Source organism: Salmo salar, chromosome 04, assembly GCF_965601325.2.
Source record: "Salmo salar chromosome 04, fSalSal1, whole genome shotgun sequence".
NCBI classification, from domain to species: domain Eukaryota; kingdom Metazoa; phylum Chordata; class Actinopteri; order Salmoniformes; family Salmonidae; genus Salmo; species Salmo salar.
Window position 1 is genome coordinate 24,868,780 of NC_138294.1, and position 13,119 is coordinate 24,881,898.

Below are 13,119 nucleotides of genomic sequence, written 5' to 3' on the forward strand. Positions count from 1 at the left end.
AGCAACCCTCCGGTTGCCGGCTCACTCCCCGCCAGATGTGCTCTGTGTGGTTGGGTCCTGGTTCCGACTCGGGAAGGAAGAGTGATGGCTCCTGATCCATGGTCGTGAACCGGGGCAAGTCTTTGTGACCAGCCATCTCAGAGGTCCACTCTCTCTCACCAGTAACACTGGATATCAGCAGGTCTTCATGGGCTGCAGACTGCAAACAAAGATTGTGCAGAAAAGCATCAAGGTTTATTACATTTGCATTTTAGTCATTTAGCAGACGTTCTGATTCAGAACGTCATACAGAAGCAACTAGGGTTAAGTGCCTTGCTCATGGGCACATCAACAGGTTTTTCCACCTAGTCATGCTCGGGTATTCAAACCAGCGACCTTTCGGTTACTGGCACAACGCTCTTAACCGCTAGGCTACCTGAAAAAAATGAAACGCTGTACACACAGAAACATTATAACATGTTAATCACAGTCAAGCCCATGTCTAACAGTGTGATTCAAGTACCTAACAATATGGAGCCATTGGAGTTTATTTAAAAAAAAATGGCGATATGTTTTCAAGAATTATTACATACAAACACGTTTTGTACATTTCATGTAGGCCTTACAATAGAATGAAAACAAGACGCAAAAAAAATCTGGCAATGTTGTAGAATAACTTTGGTTGTTTAATCATGTAATCAGTGCTTAATTTGTAAATCGGGAGGTGCCGGAACAAAAATATGCACGAGAGGTGGGTGACCTGGTGAACTCTGAGTTACTTGAACGCATTAAACACTAACTGGGGAAAGTATGTGATGCTGTGCAGTTAAATGAGTCATATTTTGAGTTCCAGGGTGTTTATAAAAGTCTAAATAACAATAAAAATGCTAACGTGGAAATAGTTCTTGGTCACTGTTCACTTCCATTTACACAATGGGTGTGGTTCAATGAAAAAGGTACTCGCTCTGTTCTTTGAAATAAGATACTGCTTATTATAATACACTTCAAATCGCCAATGATCACTGTCTTTAAAGCTGAGAGAAGACTTGTTTAGAAATAACAGTGTGTTAGCAACTCTCATAAAAATAGGTATTTGCAATCCAATTTCAAATAGCAAGTTAACAAAGGGTTAATGAGGGGTATGTGGTTAATTATCCTCTCACCCCAAGACACTAGACATGATAACTATAATAATTCAACTAAAGAATAGTTCCCAGACATCCCTGCCTACATCTCAAGCCACGCTGCTAAGATTTCTCCCCATTGTGGACACTCCTATGTCTGATAAGGCTAGTCAGGAAGGAGAAGCTCTTGTAACACAGTTTGCACTTGAAGGGCTTGTCCTTGGTGTGAACGGCCTGATGCCTCTTCACATAGTTCGCATGAGCGAAGCGCTTCTGACAGGTGGGGCAGGCGTACGTCTTGCCGGCGTCCGTCCTAACACTCGGTCTCCCACATTGTGACCCTATGACACCAGAGGAGGTAGAAGCAGGAGCCACTACCCTCAGGTGGTTAGTCTTTGTGCTCCCTCCTTGACCTCTAGCCATTGTTTGGGTGTTGTTGGGATTGTCTGCTGTGCTACAGGCTAGGTACTGCTCGTGGTGAACGCCCATCCTGACCCTGTCTATATTCGTGGGGTAACCATGAGGTAACTGAGGAAGGCTAGACCCAGTTCCAGGCTTTCTATGAACCCAGTCATCAGGCATTAGGCGAGATCCTGAAGGGGAAGACAGAGTTCCTGTTAGACTCCCACCAGGGGGGTCTCCCACCACTCTCAGTAAAGGATGAAGCCCAGGGTGACCTGCTCTGTTCATCATGGATACTGTGGTGTTTGTATCATAGGAACATGAGGGTCTATCTCTATCAGCCCCAGGCCCTGCTCCATCCCTGCACTGAGACTGTGAAGAGAAGGGTCTGGGCTGCAGACTGCATCCCTGACTGGAGCCTCTGTCTCTCTGATGACCACCAGGACTGACGTTGTTCAGTCCTCCTGTCCACTGGTTGTTTTCTATGTAGTGGTTGTGATGGAGTCTCTGTCCCCCGTGGTTGGGTCCTGGTTCTGACTCGGAAAGGAAGAGTGATGGCTCCTGATCCAGGGACCTGATCCGGGACCAGGATTTGTGACCAGCAGCTTCAGAGGTCCAGTCTCTCCCACCAGCAACACCGGATATCAGCAGGTCTTCATGGACTGCAGACTGCAAATAAAGATTGTACAGAAAAGCATATGTATATATAAGGTTTATATAAGAAACTCTTCGCTGTACAGACAGAAACATTACATGACATTATAAAATGTTAACCACAGTCAAGCCATCTCTAACACTGATTCAAGTAGCTTACAATATGGAGACATTGGAGTTTTTTCGGAAAGTATTCAGGCCCCTCAACTTTTTCCACATTTTGTTACATTCTGGAATGTATTACGTTTTTTTTTTTCTTCCTCATCAATCTACACACATACCCCATAATGACAAAGCAAAAACAGTTATAAAAAACATAACTGAATTATCACATTTACCCTTTACTCAGTACTTTGTTGAAGCACCTTTGGCAGAGATTACAGCCTCAAGTCTTCTTGACACTTCAAGCTTGGCACACCTATATTTGGGGGTTTCTCCCATTCTTCTATGCAGATCATCTCACACTCTGTCAGACTGGATGGGGAGCGTCGCTGCACAGCTATTCTCAGGTCTCTCCCTAGATGTTCAATCTGGATCAAGTACAGGCTCTGGCTGGGTCACTCAAGGACATTCAGAGACTAGTCAGGAAGGAGAAGCTCTTGTAACATAGTTTGCACTCGAAGGGCTTGTCCTTGGTGTAAACGGGCTGGTGCCTCTTCACATAGTTCGCATGAGCGAAGTGCTTCTGACAGGTGGGGCAGGCGTACGTGTGAACGAAGCCACTCCTGCGTTGTCTTGGCTGTGTGCTTATGGTCATTGTCCTGTTGGAAGGTGAACCTTCGCCCCAGTCTGAGGTCCTGAGCGCTCTGGAGCAGGTTTTCATCAAGGATCTCTCTGTACTTTGCTCCGTTCGTCTTTCCCTTGATCCTGACTACTCTCCCAGTCCCTGCCACTGAAAAACATCCCCACAGCATGATGTTGCCACCACCATGCTTCACCGTAGGGATGGTGGCAGATTTTCCGCAAGACATGACACTTGGCTTCCAGGCCAAAGAGTTCAATCTTAGTTTCATCAGACCAGAGAATCTTGTTTCTCATTGTCTGAGAGTCCTTTAGGTGCCTTTTGGCAAACGCCAAGCGGGCTGTCATGTGCCTTTTAATGAGGAGTGGCTTCCGTCTGGCCACTCTACTATAACGGCCTGATTGGTGGAGTGCTGCAGAGATGACTGTCCTTCTGGAAGGTTCTCCCATCTCCATAGAGGAACTCTGGAGCTCTCTGAGTGACTATTGGTTCTTGGTCACCTCCCTGACCAAGGCCCTTCTCCCCCGATTTCTCAGTTTGGCCAGACGGCCAGCTCTAGGAAGAGTCTTGGTGGTTCCAAACTTCTTCCATTTAAGAATAATAGAGGCCACTGTGTTCTTGGGGACTTTCAATGCTGCAGACATTTTTTGGTAACCTTCCCCAGATCTGTGCCTTGACACTCCTGTCTCGGAGCGCCACGGACAATTCCTTCGACCTCATGGCTTGGTTCTTGTGCTGACATGCACCGTCAACTGTGGGACCTTATATAGACAGGTGTGTGCCTTTCCAAATCATGTCCAATCAATTGAATTTACCACATGTGGACTCCAATCAAGTTGTAGAAACAGCTCAAGGATGATCAATGGAAACAGGATGCACCTGAGCTCAATTTCGACTCTAATAGCAAAGGGTCTGAATATTTATGTAAATATGGTAATTTTTTGAATATATTTTCTATAAATGTGCAAAATTGACTAGGGGTATTGTGTGTAGATTGATAAGGGAAAAAACGACTTACTCAATTTTAGAATAAGGCTGTAACATAACAAAATGTTGAAAAAGTCAGAATACTTTCTGAATGCACTGTATGTGTTGATTCAAGAATAAAGTATAATGTTTTGGTTCGACTGAGATGAGGGAAACTTTTTTTTATTTTACAAATCAGTCAGCACACAGTCGATTTAGTCTTTAATTTCAACAAAACTGTCATACACTCACATACGGGACTTACACACAGCTTCACTACTTCATAAATCATTTTTTTTAATACTTTGGAAAAGTTCAACATTACATACATCTTCACTACTTCATGTCAAGTAAACATGAACTAAGGCACTATCTTTATCTCACTATAAAACACCAGCATCAATCTAAAGGGACATAGCTGTCACTTCATCAGTGAAGCATTTTTACAGATACCATCACACCAACCATCACCTTATCATTCTAATTCTTTCCTCAGTTCACCTCATCCAGTTCCCTACGACATCCAAAAAAAACAGAATTAACTACCAACAAACTATACTGAACAAAAATATAAGCGCAACATGTTTCATGAGCTGAAATAAAAGATCCCAGAAATGTTCCATATGCACAAAAAGCAAATTCTTCTTAAATGTTGTGCACAAATTTGTCTATATCCCTGTCAGTGAGCATTCCTCCTTTGCCAAGATAATCCATCCACCTGACAGGTGTGGCATATCAAGAAGCTGATTAAACAGCATGATCATTACACAGGTGCACCTTTTGCTGGGGACAATAAAGACCACTCTAAAATGTGCAGTTTTGTCTCAACACAAAGCCACAGATATCTCAAGTTTTGAGGGAGCGTACAATTGGCATGCTGAGTGCAGGAATGTCCACCACAGCTGTTGCCAGAGAACTGAATGTTCTTTTCTCTACCATAAGCCGCTTCCAATGTTGTTTTAGAGAATTTGGCTGTATCCAACTGGCCTTAACCAGAGACCACGTGTAACCCTTCACCTGCGTGATCGTCTGAGACCAGCCACCCAGACAGCTGATGAAACTGAGTATTTCTGTCTGTAATAAAGCCCTTTTGAGGGGATAAACTCATTCTGATTGGCTGGGCCAACTCCCCAAAGGATTGGCCTGGCTCACCAGTGGGGGGGGGGGGGCTATGCCCTCCCAGGCCCATCCATAGATTAGGGCCTGATGAATTCATTTCGATTAACTGATTTCCTTATATAAACTGTAACTCACCCAATTGTTGCATGATGCATTTATATTTTTGTTCAGTATAACTAGTACTACATTACATTTCACTATACATGGGCCATGTGCATTTTCTGCTGGTGTGTCCTGAGGTATCTCCTCTCTGAGAACCTCTTCCCACAGTGCGGACAGGTGAATGGCCTCTCTCCCGTGTGAACCTTCAGGTGCATCTTCAGCTGGTGGAAGAACCTCTTCTCACACTGGGGGCAACTGAATGATTTCTCCCCTAGGTGGACCCTCTTCAGGTTGGATTGAATCTGAGAAAAAGGCCCGGCACAGGTGGCAGCTGAACAATTTCTCCCCCGTGTGCATCCTCTGGTGGATCTCCACCTGTTTGGGGAAACTGAAGGCTTTCCCACAGAACGAAAACGCGAAGCGCTTCTCTTTGGCTCCACCACTTTTACTTATTCCATCTCTACTACTGTCATTGGTGAATGGGCTTGTGTAACCATTTAGTGTTAAAGCACTGGCATTGTCTGAGGTCTGGTTTAACATAAGGAGAGTGTGAGGAGGACGAAGGCCAGGGAGTGTCTGTGTTGTCACAGGGTCCATGTTCCAGTTGATAGATCCTATAGAAGGCAGGCTGAAGGCAGCACCTGTTGGGGGGTTAACCTGAGGCACCATCAGTCTCTCTGAATCACAACTATAGGAGCAGGACGGATCAATGCTAGTCAAGTCTGTGTCTGTTCTCTCCAGCTGCATATGGTCACCTCCCCACACTCACAGACAAAATCTATGCCTAGCCCTGGTCTCAGCCAGTCTGTTGTCATGGAGAATAAGTTTGGATGTTGATTTGTGTTCGAATTTTTGTTTCTGATTGTAGTTAACAGTGTTGTTCCCCAGCCCAGAGTTGAGGACACGGTCCCATCCACTGACCTCCATTATGTCACCTCTCGTCCTGGCCTGCTCAGTGATGTTGTCCCCTGGGCCCTTGGCTGCACCCGTCTGGGTCTGGGAATCCAAGATGGCTTCCCAGTCTCCTCTGTTAGCTTCCAGCCAACCACCTACAGGAAAATGTTACTGTCCTGACTTAACAAACATGACACATGGATGGATTTTTAGACATGGATTGTTAGTGTGTTATTTGCCTGGTGATGTCTGACTTATGTTGATATACACTGAGTGTACAAAACATTAGGAACACCTTCCTAACATAGAGTGGCACCCCCATTTCCCTTCAGAACAGTCACAATTCGTTGGGACATGGACTCTACAAGGTGTTGAAAGCGTTCCACAGGGATGCTGGCCCATGTTGACGCCAATGCTTTCCACAGTTGTGTTAAGTTGGCTGGATGTCCTGTGGGTGGTAGACCATTCTTGATACACTCAGGAAACCGTTGAGCGTGAAAAACCCAGCAGCGTTGCAGTTCTTGACACACTCAAACCGGTGCGCATGGCACCTACTACCATACCCCGTTCTGATTGGCACACATACACAATCCATGTCTCAATTGTCGCAAGGCTTAAAAATCCTTCTTTAACCTGCCTCCTCCCTTTGTCTACACGGATTAAAGTGGATTTAACAGGTGACATCAATAAGGGATCATAGCTTTCACCTGGTCAGTCTAGATCATGGAAAGAGCAGGTATTCCTAATGTTTTGTACACTCAGTGTACATATTTTATTTTTTGTATTTTATACAAATTGTATTGATATTGTTTAATAAATGAAGTAATCATATTGTTTCATATGTGTTTAATACAAAAATAATAGCCAGGTGCATCACTATTCCCATTGAAGATTATTACTGTATGTAGGCTATATGTATTTCTCCCTTACCTTGCTCCCTTGCTAGTCCACTCATCAAATCAATGCTCTCTGGTCCATCTTCTATTGTCTCCTCTTTGACCAGCAACAGATCAGGCTTCCCATCCTCCATGTCTACTGACTGTAAGAGATACAGAGTGAGAGGATGTTGGAGGGTATCTGGGTTGGTGCCCCCCCTTGGGTTGTGCCGTGGCGGAGATCTTTGTGGGCTATACTCGGCCTTGTCTCAGGATGGTAACTTGGTGGTTGAAGTATCCCTCTAGTGGTGTGGGGGCTGTGCTTTGGCAAAGTGGGTGGGGTTATATCCTGCCTGTTTGGCCCTGTCCGGGGGTATCATCGGATGGGGCCACAGTGTCTCCTGACCCCTCCTGTCTCAGCCTCCAGTATTTATGCTGCAGTAGTTTATGTGTCGGGGGGCTAGGGTTAGTCTGTATTTCTGGAGTATTTCTCCTGTCTTATCCTTATCTCTTTCTTTCATTCTCTCTCTCAGAGGACCTGAACCCTAGCACCATGCCTCAGGACTACCTGGCATGATGACTCCTTATTGTCCCCAGTCCACCTGGCCGTGCTGCTGCTCCAGTTTCAACTGTTCTGCCTGCGGCTATGGAACCCTGACCTGTTCACTGTGATTACTATTATTTGACCATGCTGGTCATTTATGAACATTTGAACATCTTGGCTATGTTCTGTTATAATCTCCACCCGGCACAGCCAGAAGAGGACTGGCCACCCATCATAGCCTGGTTCCTCTCTAGGTTTCTTCCTAGGTTTTGGCCTTTCTAGGGAGTTTTTCCTAGCCACCGTGCTTCTACACCTGCATTGCTTGCTGTTTGGGGTTTTAGTCTGGGTTTCTGTACAGCACTTTGATATATCAGCTGATGTAAGAAGGGCTATATAAATACATTTCATTTGGATCAAGAAATCTGATATGAGCACCCTGCTATGGAGCATCTTCTGATTGGGCAATTAAGGACTGATATGAGTACTATGAAAACATGTTAGTTGATTTGATTACTTGACACTCTTTAAAGGGATAGTTCATGATTTGGGCAATTATCTACTTCCCCAGAGTCAGATTAAATTGTGGATACAATTTTTACGTCTCTGCGTCCAGTATGCAGGAAGTTCGAGGCAATCTTGCGAGCCAGTGCAAACTAGCTTAGCGCAAAGACGGGAAGTCTTCAGGTACAGCTAGCATGTAACTTTAAAGAGTGTCAAGTAATCAAATTAAACTAATAATTCAAAGGCATCGTCCCACAATTACAACAAAATTAATCAAGACCTGGGCCCCTAGTCTCAGAGTAGAAGTGCTAATCTAGGACCTTTCCAGATAGAAAAGGCAAAATTGCTCCTAGATCAGCAAACCTACTCTGACACATTTTGTGGATACGGGTCCTGACCTAATACCATTCAGACAGTAGTTTACAGTGGACTCACCTCAGTGAGACTGTGTGTGGTCCTGTGCTGCTCTGATGGTTCCTCTGTGGGTTTAAGAGGTGAAGTCTGGTTATCCTCCATGACCATGGTGCCCTTAGGGTTCCCCAGACCCTCCTCATAGCCCTCCTCCTTCACCAGAACCACCGCTGGACCCTCCTCCTCCTGGAAGAGACAGGTGATACAGATTACACTGACATACACTCCATCAGGTACGTATACACACACACACGATAATAAACACACTTTCAACATGGAGTGTTTACCCATCCCCACTAAGTTTGAGTCCTATACTGTAGTTACAGAATGACTTCATTGTTGTTAAACCCATCATGGTGGACATAAATATGATGTTGTGGGTAAAAATAAAGTTAGCTATGATAAGTCAAAAGTCATCAGACAAACCTAACTAAACTATTTTGACGTGTACAGTAGGTGTTTGTTAGTGTGTGGGTATGTGTAGCTATATTTAGTAAGTGTATATAGATGCATGCTAACTAAAGATAGTCTCAATGAAAGTCTTAGAATGAAAAGTCACATTTTGTGTTTATTAAACATAAACAAGTGTTAAATACACCATATGAAAACATCAACAAAAAAATCTGCATTAACTTGATAAACTGCATTCATTCAAGTGTCTTGGGGGGAGAAAAAAAATCAGTTGTTGAATGGAAGCAATGAAATAGGCATTTGTGAACATCATATTGCCTACATAGTACAAACACAATATGTAACCAACTTTTTAGGCTTATATATGACTAAAATATCACCCAGTGTCTGGATGCAACATTCTACCCAGTAATATTCAACACTGAAATCTGTTCCACTCATTATTCCAAATTCATCTGTGGATCTTTTCTGCTGACAACAATGACAATTCATCTTTGTCTTTAATGCAGGGTTTGACCTAAAAGTCAGACGCTATGGAGTGGAATTTTTACTTTCTATGTTATAGAGTGGAATGTTTTTTCTGTTGGTGCATCCTGAGGTAGCTCTTCTCTGAGAACCTCTTCCTGCAGTGCATACAGGCGAAGGGCCTCTCTCCCGTGTGGACCCTCTGATGCCTCTTCAGGTCACCAGCCTGGGCGAAGCGCATGTGACACTGAGTACAGCTGAAGGGTTTCTCCCCTGTGTGGACCCTCTGGTGCCTCTTCAGTGTGCCAGCTTGGGCGAAACGCATGTGACACTGGGTACAGCTGAAGGGTTTTACCCCTGTGTGGATCCTCTGGTGGACCTCCACCTTCTGCAGGCAGCTGAAGCCTTTGTTACAAAACATGCAGAGGAACCGTTTTTCTTTACTATTGCCTGATGTGGCTCTCCCTCCCTGAGCCTGGGCTCTAGCGCTGTCGTTTGAGTTCAATACCTGATCGAAAAGGACGCGGCTGTGTGAATCGGAAGGTGCCATTGACGTGGACACTGGGTCGCGATCCCTGAACGCATGTAAAGGGGAGTTGGTTGCGACATTTAGATTTGTCTGTAAGCTTTCCCTGTAGTCTAAGAAGTCAATAGTGTTGCCCTGCGAGTGTCCTTCTCCTAACTGAGTCTCGTCTGCATTCCATGTCAGAGGAATGTCACCCTCCACTTTCACAGTCACCTCATCTACGACCAGACCCTCCCTTTTCTTATTTAGGCACCCTTCAGAGTATACACTACTACTGTACCGGTTCCAGTCCCCTCTAGACAGATCAGTGTGTAACTCTAAGCCCACAGGCATGTCACCAGGTATCATCTCTGTCCCTGTAGTGTATGAACAGGATGGATCATTGACAGTATATAACGAGTCACTTGGGTCCTGATGGGACAGAACCGGCCTCAGGCTCGAGTTACCATAAAGTAAATGCTCAGAGCAGGGAGCAGGCGGACAGCCCAGTCGACCCAGCCCCGTTAAAGTCTCGATGTCTGTTTCTGACTTGAGGACGACGTTCGGCGTTCCACTAACCTCCATCGTTCCACTGACCTCCGTGATGCTGCGTTGGGTCCTGGGCTGCGCTGGGGCGGTGGTGGGGTCCTCTGTGGCTACAGGGGGCGCTCCAGCCGCTCCAGTGTGGATGTCTTTGCTGTGCCGTGGGTCCTCTTCTCCTTCAGACGTCTCCAGCTTGACTCCATGACCTGCAGCCTCTGCATCTGCAGACTGACACAAGAGAAAGGAGTTTATAACCGGTACATGAGTTGAATTGGATAACAATGTCGTAGGGAAGTCTCACAAGCTCCTCTATGGCAAGTGAATAGCTGAGGGGAGCCTTTCTGAAAAAAAAAAAAACATTTGATTTACAAAGTAACTGTAATTTTTTATGCAACACTATTACACTAACCTCTATCACGATAACATGCTGGGTTGAGGTTCCACTCCCCTCATCAACAGTGATTGGTTGGTCATCTCTCCATGTATTGTGTCCCGCTGGCTTCACAAAGTTCCTGTGGCCTCCAGTGAGATGTCCTTCACCTGAGAGAGTTATTGGGGGTTATAAACTGGGTGGTTCGAGCCCTGAATGCTGATTGGCTGACAGCCATGGCATATCAGACCGTATACCACAGGTATGGCAAAACATGTACTTTTACTGCTCTAATTACATTGGTAACCAGTTTATAATAGCAATATGGCACCTCTGGGGTTTGTGGTATATGGCCAATATACCATGGCTAAGGGCTGTATCCAGGCACTCCGTGTTGCATTGTGCATAAGAACAGCCCTTAGAGCCATGGTATATTACCACATCACCTCAGGCTTATTGCATAATTACAGAAGTGGTTAGGTTAGCTACTGTCAATGCTCAACGGTATTTTATACACTATTGACACTGTCTAGAATTGGCAAGGATGTAAGGTAACAATATTCATAATTTATTGATATACTATTTGATTGTGTTCCATGCATCACATTGTTTTTATTGAGTAAATAATAGATGATGCAGTAAATCAGCAATCTGGTTAGAATAAGATAGCTAAGTAATCAGGGGAATTATTACTATCCAAAAACTGACCATGACCCAATTCTCTAAAGTTACACATGTGCAGTGCGGAGACAGGCCGCGCAGCTCGGCCTTCTGCTAAATGTACCTCTTGCCATTCCTCTGTATCGGTCAATGATCTTGACACTACTGGGACGACTGGCGAGGACGCGATCTCGCGTTGTCCTCTCTGCGCGCTCCCGTGCCACCTTCAATTCTATTAACTGTAGTTTCCTCCGCAATCCCCTGTTTTCTTTCTGGCTTTGAGAAATTTCTAAACGAAACACTGCATAGTCGTCGTCTACGAGTTTACAGATCTCTGCCACGGCTGCATTCGCTAGTACCTCCATGATGGAGGCTATTTGAGTGTGAAAAACCATACAGTTAGCCATTGTTAACAGCTACTAGCTAGGTTGCGTTACCTAGATAACATCTATCAACCAAGTCCTGTCTCCAACGCAAATTAAAGACTACCTGGGGCAAGTATGTGATGCTGTGCAGTTAAATGAGTCACAGTTTGAGTTTCATTGTGTTAATGAATCTAACAAAAACGCTAACGTGAAAATTGTTCTTGTTCAACGCTTACTTCCGTTTACTTTTTCTTCACTGAGGTTTTATGGCGAACTACACGCAAATGGTGTGTTGCCGCCACCAACTGGACGGAAGTGAGAAAAAAATAAAATAAATGTGAATTCCATTATGGTGAAGGGAAAATAACATTATGTAAAACATTTCCAAAAACGACATTCCTATTCCCTTCAGTCATGAAAAAATAAAGGCTCTGGGGCCTGATAGGGTGGGACCGCATGAGACTACACCATAGAGATCCTCATAAAATAGTTTAATCCCAGAAAGCGTTCCTTTGCAGAAATGATGTTTATCTTTCTTGACTTCTTTTCAACTTGTGCAGTGCCGTTTACTCCCATCGCTATAAAAGACACAAAATCCACTTTCTTCACATTAATAATTTCTGGGTCCTGCTGCTGGTGATAGGGCCTACTCAGGCTGCAGTGTAGGCCTACCGGTATTCACCACCATCGGACCTTCACAGATACTCGACCTTTCTCCCCTTCTGACAGCCTCTGCATAGGAGACTCTTAAACCTCCTAAGGATCCGACCCTTTTTTCAATTTTCACCTAAAATCCCAAATCTAACTGCCTGTAACTCAGGCCCTGAAGCAAGGATATGCATATTCTTGGTACCATTTTAAAGGAAACACTTTGAAGTTTGTGTAAATGTGAAAGGAATGTAGGAGAATACAACACAATAGATCTGGTAAAAGATAATACAAAGAAAAAACAACCGTTCTTTTGTATTTTTTTGTACCATCATCTTTGAAATACAAGAGAAAGGCCATAATGTATTATTCCAGCCCAGTTGCAATTTAGATTTTGGCCACTAGATGGCAGTGTATAAGCAACGTTTTAGACTGATCCATTGAACCATTGTAATTCTGTTCAAAATTTTGTATCAAGACTGCCCAAATGTGCCTCATTTGTTTATTAATAACTTTTCATGTTCAAAATTGTGCACTCTCCTTAAACAATAGCATGGTATTCTTTCACTGTAATAGCTACTGTAAATTGGACAGTGCAGTTAGATTAACAATAATGTAAGCTTTCTGCCAATATCTGATATGTCTATGTTCTGGAAAATGTTCTTTGCTCCTTGTCCATTCTCTTCTACCTTGCATGTGAAATCTCATTCGGCTTCTCACCTCTACAGACACTTCTTACATATATTCATATTTTACAGCAAGAACATTGTAAAGGACTATTTATAAAAACAGACACCACTTTCAAGCAGGCTAGTATAACTAAATACTTCTGGGCACAG

General features: G+C 44.1%; 1 protein-coding gene across 2 annotated transcripts; it reads right to left on the reverse strand.

Moving 5' to 3' along the window:
- Positions 1-511: 511 nt before the first annotated feature.
- On the reverse strand, positions 512-11,882 carry LOC106602414 (uncharacterized). 2 transcript variants are annotated; one of them, XM_045717530.2, is made up of 7 exons: positions 11,392-11,882; positions 10,647-10,777; positions 10,292-10,465; positions 8,338-8,499; positions 6,913-7,021; positions 6,010-6,137; positions 512-2,174 (listed from the first exon to the last, which is right to left on the reverse strand). In XM_045717530.2, exons 1-7 carry the CDS (start codon positions 11,672-11,674, stop codon positions 1,227-1,229), a joined length of 1,935 nt encoding a protein of 644 aa, XP_045573486.2. In that variant the 5' UTR covers positions 11,675-11,882; the 3' UTR covers positions 512-1,226. The 2 variants fall into 2 exon arrangements, with proteins under 2 accessions (XP_045573486.2, XP_045573485.2); XM_045717529.2 differs by having other exon boundaries at positions 10,274-10,465.
- Between the last annotated feature and the right edge of the window lie 1,237 nt (positions 11,883-13,119).

Bases quoted from the DNA above. Each gene is read 5' to 3' on its own strand.
- LOC106602414 (XM_045717529.2), bottom strand. From the start codon at position 11,674: ATGGCTAACTGTATGGTTTTTCACACTCAAATAGCCTCCATCATGGAG. The intron at 10,466-10,646 runs GTTAGTGTAATA...CTCTTGTGTCAG, and splicing joins AGCATGTTATCGTGATAGAG to TCTGCAGATGCAGAGGCTGC. The intron at 7,022-8,337 runs GTGAGTCCACTG...TATCTCTTACAG, and splicing joins CCACACACAGTCTCACTGAG to TCAGTAGACATGGAGGATGG.